This window comes from Xyrauchen texanus, chromosome 2 (assembly GCF_025860055.1).
Source record: "Xyrauchen texanus isolate HMW12.3.18 chromosome 2, RBS_HiC_50CHRs, whole genome shotgun sequence".
Classification (NCBI taxonomy): domain Eukaryota; kingdom Metazoa; phylum Chordata; class Actinopteri; order Cypriniformes; family Catostomidae; genus Xyrauchen; species Xyrauchen texanus.
The window spans coordinates 6,751,846-6,766,918 of record NC_068277.1 but is presented as its reverse complement, the minus strand read 5'-3'; the positions used below and the strand labels follow the sequence as shown (position 1 = coordinate 6,766,918).

Genomic DNA, 15,073 nt, shown 5'->3' with positions numbered 1-15,073 from the left:
ACAATACAATTTCACAATTTTACCATTGCTTTGCATATACAAATAAGCAAATTTTTGAAAAAATAAATACAATTAAAATAAACAAATACAGAAACTACATTTCTATGAAAATGTGACATAACTTGGAGGCAGATTGCTGCCATCTGGTGAACAACATGTAAATAACGTGACTTGAAAACCATGTCATGCCAGTAACAGCCAGTAGATGGCTGTAGACACATAGATATGCATTTGGATATAAATTTAGACATTATCAAACTATTATATGTCAAAGTTTAGCATTTTAAAATGTATTTGAAGAGGCATTTTTTGCAGTTAATGTCATTATGCTTGCAATCAAACCTGACCATGGTGTTACAAAGAATTTTTTTTACCAATAATTTATTAGTTCAAACATAACAATGTAATAACTCAAAGTAAGCTAGGAAGAAATGAGAAAATAAATGCAAAGAGAAAAAAAAATCAAATAGAAGAAAAAAACATTTTGGGAGAGAAAAAACAACAAATCAGATAGGAAAATTAAAAAAAAAAAAATGTTTTCGGAGAGAAAAAAAATCCAGAGAGAAAAAACAAAATCAGATAGGAAAAATCCAGAGAGAGAAAGAAAAGAAAATTCTCATGTATTGTAAAATAAAGTATTATATATTATAAAAATAACAGTGGAGTCGTAGCTTACGTTGCTGCCGTCAGGGTTCAAACCCCCACATTTCACTATTATTAGAAAGGTGTGTCACTTCTTCCCGCAGTCCTAAAACATCCACCTATACTGGACACTGCAGTCTGCTCTGACCTCCCTCTGTGCCCGCTTTAGGCCAGATTTGTCGGCAGTCACATGCAGACAGCAAACTCTGTACACCTGGCCCCGTGTTTATACTTCACAGAGGTGAGTTCCTGTGGGGATGCTCACTGACAGTGGATAGATGTCCCTGCACCCTGTCCCGAGATGGGAAGATGAGGTGAGATGGCAGAGTTGGAGCTGTCCAGACGGTTCACCATCTAGATTGTGTGTGCCTCAATAAACCTCCGGTATTTGTATTGTACAAGATGTTCAAAAGACTCATTACACTAAATATAATGTGAATATTAACATTTTTAATTAACAGATATATTCAGTATATTTTAGTGCTGAAATAGATGTTAAGCTTACATGCATGTCATTTGCAAGGTGCAGTAAAACATTGAGAGCATGTGTAAAAAAATATTTTTAACAGCCCAATTTGATAAAGTAAAAAATGTAATAATGTTTGGTTCGATACAGTATATATAACAAAGTCTCTAAATGTAATAACCTTTAGTCTGGAATTAATGTAAGTGCTATTTTAAAATTACAAGCGTCACATTTCTGCCTTCAAACCCTCCAAAGATGGGCCCCATTGACTTCCATTGTAAGCAGAGGCATGCAATGCATAGGGGTGCCATGTAAAAGTGGGCACCAGTGGCACATTAAAGGTGGTGTAATCACTACCAGCGAAGAGTCGCAAACGTCTGGCAAACATTTGCGGTGAATCAAATACTTGTATGCATGTGAAAATAAAGAGCGGCAAAGTTTAGATTTTTGTTGTAAGGGTCTGTTGGGGATAATAGGCCAGAACTTTGAAGGTCCAAAAAGCATAAAAGTAATTCATGACTCCAGTCATTTAATCCATGAAGTCAGAAGTGAAATGATTGGTGTGTGTTGAAAACAGATCAATATTGAAGTCATTTTTTACTATATATTCGACAATATGCACAAAGAATGCAAAAGAAGAATGTGAAAGTGAAAGTGGAGATTTATAGCAAAAAAAAGGACTTAAATATTGATCAGTTTCTCTCCCACACTTATATCTCTTCTGAAGACATGGATTTATCCACTGGAGTGTTATGGATTACTTTTATGCTGCCTTTATGTGCTTATTGGAGATTCAAAGTTCTGGTCACCATTCACTTGCATTGTATGGACCTACAGAGCTGAGATATTCTAATAAAAATCTTCATTTGTGTTCAGCAGAAGAAAGTTATACACATATGGGATTGATTTTAATTTTGGGGTGAACTGTCCCTTTAAACAATGTATGGATTCGTGAGATTTGTGTGTTTCACATGACTACTTGTGAAATGGCTTATTAACATTGTACATGTGCATATGAGAGGTCTTGATGTTTTACACTCGTATTAGTTGCATCACTGCACCCTCTTGTGGTTAAAATGAGTAATGAGTTCCATCATATATTATACCAAGCACATCCATCCACCACTTGATGTTGTCCAATCATTCATTTAAAACACTGAAATTCTTTGAGTGAAAAAGTTACGAGAAAATAGACTATAACGTGAGTATCAGATATGTTTTTAATGCAAGCTAAAATCAGTAACAATCCTATAACGCCAAAATCCTATTCAGATGATTTGAAGAAAAGCACAAATTAGTGTTATAAGGTCAAGGGCAGAGCTGCGACACAGATATAAATCCAACCAACACACCTTTCTCACTCTTTCAAACCAAACTTATAACGTTGACACTCAATCAGTGTAGGCAGAATCAACTCATAAATAACACAAAATAAGTAAATCATATTTTAAACCCTCACCAAAGACACTAATGAACATAGGCCTCATTGCACACGCTATTAAAATGGTCACATGTGGTAGAGAAAGGTGTGGAACAGCAAGGTCACAGTTTCAGAGACCGTAACGAAGGCAAACCCAGATCGGAAAACACACAGATAAGACTAGAAACATTAGTGTTATCGATGTCAAATTAGGAAGGCTGATTGGTGTAATCCTCTATATGTAATGCATTCTCCCCCATTCAATAAGCAACACAAAGAGCATTACTATAGGTTTAACTAAGAGCACAAAACAATGAAAGGAAATGCTTAACTTCAGTACACATAACGAAAACACTCGTCTCTTAAATTCTGTGATCTGACCCCTAGAAACAAGCAACCTTTGTTGTGGAGAATCACACCCCCATTCCCCAAAATATCTCACATGTCTACAGTTTTTAAACCTTGTTTGTCAAAAATAAACCCATTGTGTCTTTGTTCCACGGAATGTCCATTGTGTCATTCAAAAGGAGATTAGGCAAGTTCTTTACCAGACTCTGGGTGTAAATAAAGCGGACAGGTTATACCTGCTTTTTCCTAAATGACTCAGACTGAGATGACTAGAGATTTTTGATTTACTGTAAACAAATAATACAATTGATATCAATTGATAGTTTCCTAAAAGTCTGGGAAAGCTAACAGATAACAGTGACAATTAATATATACTGTATATATATAATCATTTAACGGTGGTCATACATGCCACTAAAGTTATAATACATTAGAGATGACTAACTAGTTGTAGTTGTCAGCAAGCATATGCAAAAGTGCTCGTAAAAAGGGTGGCGTTGTGTCAACAGTCCATGTAGGTAAAATTCGTAAGTGGGTTTCTTCAATTTCTGCCACTGGCAATCACAAGCATCTATACTGCAACAGATCCTTCATTCTGATAAGCAACAAATATTATAATACACCTCCACCAAAAGTAAAAAGAACAGTGTGCATGTGATTACGGACAGGGTACGTTTATATCTTTGATGAGGATTAGTCTTGTGTGGCAGATGAGGGTTATGAAGACGTCTCAACTCCCAGATGTTCTCGATGATTAGGTCTTCTTCTTGAGTTCTTCAAAGCGTCTCGACAGGTCGTCAAAGTCGATGTCTTCTGACGCATTGGAGTTTCTTCCGAACGAGGATGCAGGGAGTGTGTCTGGAACAGACGGAAGCTCGGGAAGGTTCGTGTTGTCGTAGATCTGACCAGATGGGGATGGTCCTGGAGAGGAAGCAGAGCTTTTAGAACGGAGAATATAAAGAATTTAATATAACAAAATATAATAAAATGGGGCGTATTAAATACCTGGGATCACCTGGTGAGGATAAGTGGGTTTCATTGATAAATCATCGATCTTAAAGAAAAACATTACATTTGTTAACAACTCGCATAAGACGCAGCAAAAAACAAATATGGTTATTAGCCTAAAACAATTCGAAGATCTGGGAGTCAGGATGGACCCTTGCAACATCAGGAATATGTCCTGGTTATATACACCAATCGGCCACAACATTAAAACCATGTGCCTCATATTGTGTAGGTCTCCCTCGTGCCTCCAAAACAGACTTTGTCAGTTCAAACCAGTCTGGCCATTCTCTGTTGACCTCTCTCATCAACATGGCATTTCCGTCCACAGAACTGCCGCTGACTGGATGATTTTGGTTTTTGGCACCATTTTGAGTAAATTCTAGAGACTGTTGCATGTGAAAATCCCAGAAATACTCAAACCAGCCCATTTGTCACCAACAATCATGCCACGGTCCACATAACTTGGATCACATTTTCCCCCATTCTGATGGTTGATGTGAACATTAACTGAAGCTCCTGACCCACATCTGGATGATTTTATACACTGCAGCCACAGGATTGGCCGATTAGATAATCGCATGGATGACTGTTGGTGCCAGACGGGCTGGTTTGAGTATTTCTGTAACTGTTGATCTCCTGGGAATTTCAAACAAAACAGTCTCTAGAATTTATTCAAAATGGTGCCAAAAACCAAAATCGTCCAATGAGTGGCAGTTCTGTTGACGATAATGCCTTGTTGATGAGAGAGGTCAACAGAGAATGGTCAGACTGGTTAGAACTGACCAAGTCTACGGTAACTCAGATAACCGCTCTGTACAATTGTGGTGAGAAGAATATCATCTCAGAATGCTATTCTGAGATGCGGGTTGGCACTGCTTTTGCGGCACGAGGGGACATACACTATATTAGGCAGGTGGTTTTAATGTTGTGGCTGATCGGTGTATGTAGGTAATAGTAAAGACACCCTCCTCTTATGTATAGTGGAGGGTCTGTTGGGGATAATGCTTCTTGGTAAATCTCATGAAAGCATGTCTAATTTCACCCCAAAATAAAAAGCAAAAAATAAACATTTATTTTGCATAAAAAGAGTCTGTTGTGGAATCAGGGTTCAATAAAGGTTAAGCTCAATCGACAGCATTTGTGGCATAAAGTTGAATACCACTAAAAAATTGTCTCTCATTTATTATAAGAAAAGCCAAAATGATGGTTACAGTGAGGCACTTAAATTGGAAGTAAATGGGGCCAGTTCATAAAAGTTTAAAAACATACTGTTTCAAAAGTATAGTCACAAGATGTAAACATTATCCTCCTGAAATCAGAGCGTGACTGCTGTGTGCATTTTCTGTTTCCCTTTTTTGATTTGTAACCAAGTAGCACTTAATAAACATGCAAAAAAAAAGCAAATAGTTTTCATAAAAATTGCTGTCCACGTATGTGGACAGCGAGACTAAGTTGTGACATTTTAAATAATACCAAGCTATAGAAAGTCAGATTTTTCATCAAACTGTTTATTATGTTTCCAGGAGTGTTGGTTATTCATGCTTTTGAGATGTTACAGACATTATATAAAGAAATTGCATAAATAATTCTGATTCATAGTAATGCCCAACATCATCATCATTAGGTGTCCAAGCCACATCAGCTACTTAATGGGGTGCCACAGGGTTCAGTGCTTGGGCCACTTCTCTTCTCTTCAATACACAACATCACATCATTCAGGCACATGGTTTCCCTTACCACTGCTACACCAATGACACGCAGCTCTACTGGTCTTTCCAACCCAATGACACCAAAGCGACTGCTCGAATCTCTGCCTGCCTGGCAGACATCTCGGCCAGGATGAAGGAACACCAACTGCAACTTAACCCAGCCAAGAGCGAACTTCTTGTCTTTCCAGCCAACCCTGCTGTTGAACGCATCATCAGCATGCTGCTGGGTTCCACTACAGTAACGCCTTCCAAAATGGTCAAATCTAGGGGTTACCATCGATAACAAAATACATTTCACAGACCAAATCTCAAAGACACCAAGACCATGTAGATTTACACTCTACAATATCAGGAAGATAAGACCTTTCCTCTCTGATCATGCCACACAACTGCTTGTTCAGTCACTTGTCATATCTAGACTGGACTACTGTAATGCTCTCATTGCAGGCCTTCCTGCATGTGCTATTAGACCTCTGCAAATGATCCAGAATGCAGCAGAACGTCTGGTCTTTAATGAACCAAAGAGAGCACATGTTACATCACTCCTCTCTCCACTGGCTGCCGGTTGATGCACGTATCAAATTCAAGGTTCTGATGCTGCATACAGAACAATCACTGGGTCTGCTCCAGCATACCTAAAATCATTTATGCAGAGCTACACAGCCACTAGAAGTCAGTCTAGGAAGGAACGTCGCCTTGTTCAACCAACTCAAAGAGGCACCAAAACACTTTCACAGACTTTCGGCTTCATTGTACCACGTTGGTGAAATGACCTTCCCAACTCCATCCATGAAGCTGACTCACTCTCTGTCTTCAACAGCTAAAAACACATCTTTTCCATGAGCACTTAACCAGTCACTTAAAAATAAATTCTTGTTGCACTTTAATCTGTTTTGAATGCCTCTATTCTGATGCTAGTGAAACTTTGTACTATGGCAGTTTTCATACCAGTCTCCTTAAGATGATTCGATTGTGTTCCTCTTTTGTAAGTTGCTTTGGATAAAAGCATCTGCCAAAAGAATAAACGTAAATGCTGTTGATTGACCTTAACTTGTATTAAACCCGGAATATTTCTTAAAAACAATTCTGACATTATTTTCATGACAATTATGCACATTTCTCACCAATTCTCATTACTGTAATGATTTTGTTTGTAAATCTGATAATTATTATAACACAATTGAATTAAAATCAGCATAAATTCAAACACAAATACAACCATCACGTATTGAAATGCCACAGTTTTTTGCATTGCTTTCAACTTGATTGACTTGATAAACCAACAGGAATTGATTATGGTAATGAGATTATGAAATATTGTTTTTTTAAATTAAAGTAATGAGATTTGTGGGGGGAAATGTCCAAATGAAGCTTCAATTTATTTTTTTCCTTTTGATTTTGGGGTGAAATATGACCCGAAAATGACAGACTACGTGAGATTCACTCTTACGTAGGGTTATAGTCCAAAACTCGCGTACAATGTAAAACAACTTGCTAAATTAAAATAATTTCCCCCAAACTAAGCAGTATAATTGGCACAAGAGAGAATAGAGAGGTTAGTGTTCTTGACCCTTTAGCACATGTCATACAATTGCTCACTGGGTTAGATTCAAACTAAGACATCATTTGAACTGTAATAAACTGCTCTTCCCTGAAAGGTGAACAGGTTGTCCCATCTGTCTGGAAGGGTGGGAGGGGTTGAGAGCACTTGCACTTACAGATTCATAGGTGGGGGGGCAGCTGGGGAGCTGTGGGGGCTGCCCTCCTCTCGCTGGGGGCTGGAAGTGGCTAAAGGCATCATAGGTGCCAACTGGACCATTAAAGGGCTCCTATGAGGAAAAAAATGGACTCATAACTACATTTATAACTACAAGTTCAGTAGTTTAATTGTAAGACTAAAATGTTTAAGACTGGTAAACAGTTGACCCTTTGCTAAGATCTGCCAATTTGGTTACTGTTGCTCACTCAGACAAGCTTTACAGAACGTTAGAAATGAACAGGAAGTTCAAAGCTCAAAAGAAGTTAGAAACAGCTAAAGCAACGGTATACTATTTGCAAGCTTTCAGACTCCGGCCACCCTGCTGGTGAATGCGTTTAGAGCAGCATTTAAAAACGAGGACACTCAAGACTACATGTAAAAACGTATTTAATGTGACATTAAAATGTGTCATCAATGACTTCATGCCGCATTTTATGAGTAGAATTCACATGAGATCAGTATAAGAAGCTGTTTAACTACTCTGAAGATTTAAAGTAATATAAATGCAGTAGATAATGTGTAATTTGTTTACATTCTGCATTCATGGCGCTAATGCTCTATTATTGAAATTTATGACAACACTAATGCTACTGCAAAGATGGGTGTATTAAAGAGTGTTAATGGGCAGAATAAAGACAAAAGAATGATGATTGAGGCATATCTCACTTTGGGCAGATGGGTGAAGACGGCACATGAGTGAACCAGCATATCAAACAACAGCATGAATGGGTACTTAAAGAGTATTTAAGTAGATTTGATTCCTTTTGTAGATTACGACAAAATCACGACATGTCCTATGAAAAAAAAAATATTTCTTGGTATTTTTGGCCAGATTTTGTCCTAAATTATGTCACCCATACATTATTCTACTTCGTATGAAGTGCCTTAAGTGTGAAGTATTGTGTGTTTCCTATCTGGGTACGTTGTGCCACTATTTCTATACTTTAAGTGCCCTGGCAACAACATTTAACACTCATTAGGATAATTTCTGTGAAATACCTTTTAAAACTATCCAAACGCACATGACTTCCATAGACTTACATTGGAAAGGAGCAAAAGCTTGTCCGATACTATGGTACGATTGGCATTGCTTTTGAGGTGGGGCCTTGTGTAGGGGCAATTGTTGAGTAGATTTGACTTACAGCTCCTCTGGGTGCTGGGTAGTTGAAAGCTGTGGGCATGGGCATGGGCATTGGCATTGGCATGGGCATAGGCATGCCTACTGCTGGGGCTGTGAACCCTCCACCACCACCACCTCCACCGCCTCCGGGTTTCTTGAAGTCACTGTCCACATCGATCAGATCGGCCTCTTCACCCGTACACACCTCTGGCTTTGAGTAGAGTGTTACACATGAGAACATTTTGATACAAGAGCTGCTTAAATAGATGACTGACATGGAAAGAAAAAGGTAGTTGGGTCTTACCCGAACCATGGCATCAGGTTCATAGGGGACGTTGTAGTTTTTAGCGATCTCAATGAGGTAACGCTCCACCAAAATCTTTGGAGGGGCCTCCACACTCAGTTTGTGCATAAGCTATGGAAGCAATGTCAGATTGGACATTAAAACTAGATTTTTATTTTGTTAAACATGTTGATTTTATTTCTTCAGTGAACACAAAACTAGATGCTAGGTAGAATGATTGCCTCAGTCACCATTCACTCTCATTGCATCTTTTTCCCCACACAATGAAAGTGAATAGTGACTGAGGCTAGCATTCTGCCTAATATCCATAGCACAAACACAGCGGGACGAATCGTAGTTTAAAATGTAGGGTTACGGGTTTTGAAAAATATAGTAAGCACCACTAAAAAGATCACAAATGTGTTACATCATACCCTATCATTAACTGTTCCGATCTGGTTTGTCCTGCAAAGCTTTCCATACTCTTTGCTGTATTTGGCACACAGCTGGTCTGAAACCTGTTAAAAGGAAAATGACACATGATCCATACTGGATTTAGAGAAATGCCCCTCCAGCAATAGAACAGAGATTAAATAGATCAAATTATACACACAATCTTCAATTCTAGGATTTCTGCTTGCAACCGTGGGGCAGCCCAGATGAGTGTGGACACCGCTTCCTGTAGACCAGGGTCGAGTTCTCTGAAAAAAAGGGACAGAGATCAAAGACAGTGAGTGTCAATTTATTTCAAATGAGATGGTGATTGTGATATTATGTGATATTTTATTATTCACTTCATGGATTGTATTAAGCCAAAGCGGGTGAGGAGTAGATCACAGTATAACTCCAGGATCTCCATGGCCTCCACCAAGTAATCTTCTCTGATGATGTGCTCGACTCTGATCCTCGCACGCTCATCTTTGCCTGCCGACAGGTAGTCTGCTATTTCTTTACGAGCCTTCTGGGCTAATTCAGCTGATTCAGATAAGAAGAGACTAAATTAATTCAACGTCAACAAGGAAAAGTGGGTTCACAACCCATTTTACTTCCGTAAAGTTATGCATTTCTGAGTGAAACAGGATAGTCAATGAGAAAAATATTGAGGGGATTCTTTGGATCGTAACTTAATTTTGGTGTAATTTCGAAAAGATAAAAAAAAAAAAACCTGGCTAAAAACAAGGTTTGCACCAATGAACCATAAGCAACATGCAATAAGAACGCAAATAGGGTCAATCTCGAATTTGTGTTGATTTTAAAGGGGTCATGACATGTCAAATTGTCCTTGATCTTTTAACATGTAAGAGTTAACAGTACTATAAAAACATATTGTAAGTTTCAGAACTCAAAACTTCCTCTTTAATAATTATTTAAAAAAAAGCATTTATTTAAACCAATCTGTAAAAATAGCTCATTTGCATTTTCTCTACTTTGTGACATCAAACAAATGAATGCATCATAGCCTACATTTACATTTATGCATTTGGCAGACGCTTTTATCCGAAGCGACTTACAGAGCCCTTATTAGAGGAACAATCCCCCCCGGAGCAACCTGGAGTTAAGTGCCTTGCTCAAGGACACAATGGAGGTGGCTGTGGGGATCGAACCAGCGACCTTCTGATTACAAGTTATGCACTTGAAAAATATAGGGTGAAAATTATCATATATTACTTAATTTTGACTGTTTTGGTGCAACTAAAACTTAAATAACAGGAAAAATAAATAAATATATATAAGAATATGTCTTGGCCCCTTTAAATTAATAGAATTTAGATTTTGAATTTAGCAGACCTGAAACTTCCAAATGTGTGAAACTTGGAGATAATGAACTTACTTTTTTTCTTCTCAAGAAGTTTCAGTCGGTTTATGACGAGTCTGAGATTGACACGAAGTCTCTCCGATTTAAAACCACCACCAAGCATGATGCAGTTCTGTGGACAACATCAAACAAGAACAAAACATGAGATGAAAGGGGCAAAAAAGACCCATATTGATGGTCATGAGGATGTCCTGTGTAGCTGACATATTATCAAAGCTATTGTTCAAGATCGTATAGACATCCAGTTTGGTGAGTGATGTCACTGCTATATCATGACAACAGCACAAATGAGCTGTAAAAGGTTTAACTTGATCCTTTTCAGTTAGTCTAACTTCCAGGAACCCAAGAAACATTGTAAATGATAAATGTAATCCCCTAAATCATTTTACTTCCAGACAAATAAGTATAAGCAGAACTACAGAATAGCAAATGAATTATATCACCAAGATAAAGATATCTAGCTGGCTAACATAAATAAGATTTAACTGAAATTGTGAGAATGATTAGTGGGAAAATAATCCTTATTGTTGAGCACTGCATGGTATTTACTGTATGTACAGTAGGACTCCAATGTACTTCAAAGTATATGCATAGTATCAAATGGTATTACAGTGGCAGTTTAAGAGTTAAGCTCAATCGACAGCATTTGTGGCATAATGTTGATGGAAGTGAATGGGGACAATTTTTGCTAAACTTTGCACCTCAAATAATACATTAGTTTTAACAGAAGAATGAATGTTAGTGCTTTTATAAAATGATAAGCTTCACATTTCTGCCTTTAAACCCTCCAAATATTGGCCTCACCGTAACCCAGATTTGTGGGTTTTTTTAAAGAAAGAGGAGGAGCGATTAAATTGAAATACATTTTTGTGGCAATCAACTAGTGCTAGGTGATAGGACAATGTAATTGGATATCGCCAATGTCTCACAAAGATCATGATGCCGACTGCAAACGGACAATGATCGTCAATATTGAGAAATGGCAAAACCATGGATCTGACAAGCTGCCAAATATATTAAACCATGACCAGGGTGTGAAACGTCTCCGTTTACTCATGTAACCTTGGTTCCCTGAGATGAAGGGAATGAGACGTTGCAGTGAATGCTTTGGGGAAATTACTTTTCTACTATAACCTATTTGAAGTCATTGTATTAATGCCAATCTTAAGATAGGCAATGGTGTTTGAGCCCCCCGCCCCTTCTAGGCGTGCATTTGACCTATATAAGCGGGCGCTCACACTCCATTTCTTCAGAATCTTCTGACTGAAGGACAATCCCTCGTACCTCAAAACTCTGAAGTATTAATGCGGCCAAGTTTTGTAATGTCTCGGTCCCTTCATCTCAGGGAACTGATGTTACATGAGTAACGGAGACGTTCCCTATCAATTCAGTTCACAAGGCATTGCAGTAAACTCTTTGGGGAATGGAATCCCATTGCATCACACCCTGAGATGCACCAGGGTAGAAACACTAAGAAGAATATGTATATGAGGTCAAAGGGCCGTCGAGCGATGACCTACTATAATATGACATCATGCGTGTATAAAAATGAATAACCCCACATGGTGAAAACAATATGGGAAGTTAATCTCAGTCTGATGACGTATATGAGTCATATAATACACACAATATAATTTAACCCCATCGTAACCAGAGGTAGGGAGGAAGGTTTAGTTTTATAGGAAGTGCTTGTGACTTCTAGTGGGGAGTACACAGGTGACTGTATTAAAATTATAACCGGTAGCATGCCCGTAATAATCGGGGTCACCTGCTGAGTGTTGGAATAGTATAATCTCTAGACAGAGAGGACTCGCGAAACGATGGACGCCACATCTAGGTTATAAAACCTTGCGAACATTTTCTTGCAAAGACCATCTGTCTAAACTGCAGAGTGTGCTCCACATACGTTCCTATACGGGGGCATAATAAATGTGCTAACTGCTCCTCATCCGGATTAGACAGTGGAGAAGAGAAAGCTTTTAGGTGCACTATCTGAGTGTGTGAAGAGCACCAATCCGCAAACACATGCACATTTTAGTGCATAGAGTCGTCTCGTAGACAGCGCTCTAGCCTGCAAAATGGTATTCATTACAAACTGACCCAAATCAGACTCGTTCACTGTGCTCCATACGTTTAGGTTCCCCAGCTCCGGCTGGGGATGCGAAACTGTGCCCTGCACTTGAGAGAGCATATCCCTCCTCAGCGGTATCTCCCATGGAGGGAAACAGAACAGTTTCCTTGTCCTCTCAGACTTTGCTGATGACAGAGGGGAAGAGACATACTGGGGAAAACACATTTTTGCAATTCGGCATTCACAGTCCCCAGTACAATTTGAATTTAGAAATGTATTTTGTTGGGGCCTGGGTAGCTCAGCGAGTATTGATGCTGACTACCACCCCTGGAGTCGTGAGTTCGAATCCAGGGCGTGCTGAGTGACTCCAGCCAGGTCTCCTAAGAAACAAAATAGGCCCGGTTGCTAGGGAGGGTAGAGTCACATGGGTTAACCTCCTCGTGTTCACGATTAGGGGATCTCGCTCTCAATGGGGTGTGTGGTCAATTGTGATTGGATCGCAGAAAGTAGCATGAGCCTCCACTTGCTGTGAGTCTCTGCGTTGTCATGCACAAAAAGCCACGTGATAAGATGTGTGGATTGACTGTCTCAGTAGCAGAGGCAACTGAGTCTTGTCTTCCGCCACCCGGATTGAGGTGAGTAACCGCGCCACCATGAGGACCTACTAAGTAGTGGGAATTGGGCATTCCAAATTGGGAGAAAAGTGGATGTCCCATATGTCCCTCTTTTTCTTCAAAATAAAAAATAGGTTACAGCGAGGCACTTACAATGGAAGTGAATGAGGACAATATTTGGAGGCTTTAAACGTATTAAAAGTGAAACTTATAATTTTATAAAAGCACTTACATTAATTCTACAGTTAAAACTAGTATATTATTTGAACTGTAAATTTGTTTAAATCAACGTTTTAGGCTATAAAGCATTCAGTCAACATGGCAACAAAGTTGAAAATTGGCTGTAACGTTACAAAGGAAGGTTAGTAAGTGACTTGATCACACTAAAATCATGTTAACACACATATTGTTTATGTCTTGTGGCAATACTTCTGAAACCGTGAGTATTTTAATGTTTACAGATTAGCCCCATTCACTTCCATTGTAAGTGCCTGACTGTAACCAAGATATTTGCTTCTTTTTTTTTTAAGTAAAGGAGAGACCAGTCGAATTTATTTGTTTAGTTATCAACATTATAACACAAATGCTGTTAATTGAGCTTAACCTGTACTGAACCCAGAATATTCCTTTAATAAGAGTCACAAGTGTCCGGGAGACACCTTAAAACTAAGCAATATTATGGATGACAAGAAGCAGTTTGTTTGTATATGTATGTACACTATAGGACTCATAAATAAAACATTTTAAACACGTTTAAAGTTGTCAATAATCTCATGGTTCAAACCAGGAAGAGACTCGATTAGCTAAAGGGCTACAGGAGTCAAATTCACAAAAGTAAACAAAGACCCGAGACACCCCGTAGACTTGAACAAATCACCAAAGGTTTATGTATCCCCGATAAGAAAGAGAGTAAATCGTGTAAAAAATGCCCTACTTACACGTGAATTACTCTTCAGACGCGGGCGAGGAGTTGATTTCGATGAGACTGATCGGTTTGCCTTCACTTCCGCATTGGACGTCACGGCGCTCGTTACGTCACGCCTCACATGATCGTCAGTATGAGGGGAAAATCCCTGTCTGTAGGGTGGGGAAAATCACATGCCCTGGATGATGTCATGTTTATGTTACAAGAGAAGTGTCAGGTTGGCATGAAACGTCTGATCTCACTACAACATTAGGCCAAATTATTTCATTGAAATATAAGACTACTAGTCTATTGGAAACAATACAGTATGGTGGAGACTGGAGCTAGTGGTCACGCCATAAAGTTTTTTTTTATTTTTGCTCTCACTGCGGCCTTTCTTCTTCTTTTTCTAAATTTCATAACATTCGGTCAAATACTTAATGCAATCGACTTGTTTATTTAAACATTTAAAAAAAAACTAAAAATAGAAATTGTGAATTTCCACTATGGCGCTACACAAATGCTGTTAATACAGATATAATGTCTGATATAGTGCTTATGGCAGGCATGTTGACTAATTGGTTAGGTGCGAAGCGTCTAAATATTATTTCACTTATTTTTACTGTTCGTTCTTTATTTTCAATTCAATAGCCATTCAATTTGATCATTAAGTAACATTATTCAGGTCGCTGTCAAGCTAGAGATCTCTGTTAAAGCGATGACCAACGGCGTATCACGTGATACATGTTACTTTTCTCAGCGCTGGTCAGGGTGGACCAATCACAGCCGTTTGTTATTACTGCACATAGCTTTAAAAATATTGCAGGGGCGAATCGCGATATATGTCTTATGAATCAATGTATTTTAACAATTATATCAACTCTTTAGTGTACAAATGTCTTCAAAAAGATAA

At 38.6% G+C, this 15,073-nt stretch overlaps 2 protein-coding genes across 2 annotated transcripts in view; both read right to left on the bottom strand.

Annotated features, from left to right (window-relative positions):
* Positions 1–15,073, bottom strand: part of LOC127619449 (cadherin-15-like) — a 310,594-nt gene that overhangs the window by 57,515 nt on the left and 238,006 nt on the right. The gene's annotated exons all lie outside the window — the stretch shown is intronic.
* On the bottom strand, positions 3,147–14,283 carry ist1 (IST1 factor associated with ESCRT-III). Its single transcript, XM_052092439.1, has 10 exons — positions 14,195–14,283; positions 10,587–10,683; positions 9,550–9,730; positions 9,369–9,456; positions 9,190–9,273; positions 8,777–8,887; positions 8,495–8,683; positions 7,312–7,422; positions 3,882–3,930; positions 3,147–3,797 (listed from the first exon to the last, which is right to left on the bottom strand). The coding sequence occupies exons 2-10, from the start codon at positions 10,672–10,674 to the stop codon at positions 3,631–3,633; spliced, it is 1,068 nt and encodes a 355-aa protein (XP_051948399.1). The 5' UTR covers positions 10,675–10,683; positions 14,195–14,283; the 3' UTR covers positions 3,147–3,630.

Excerpts from the sequence above, each read along its gene's own strand:
- ist1 (XM_052092439.1), bottom strand. The coding sequence starts at position 10,674 with ATGCTTGGTGGTGGTTTTAAATCGGAGAGACTTCGTGTCAATCTCAGA. Across the intron at positions 9,274-9,368 it reads AAATCCTAGAATTGAAGATT|GTTTCAGACCAGCTGTGTGC; the intron begins GTGTGTATAATT and ends TCCTTTTAACAG. Across the intron at positions 8,888-9,189 it reads TCGGAACAGTTAATGATAGG|CTTATGCACAAACTGAGTGT; the intron begins GTATGATGTAAC and ends TTGCTTCCATAG.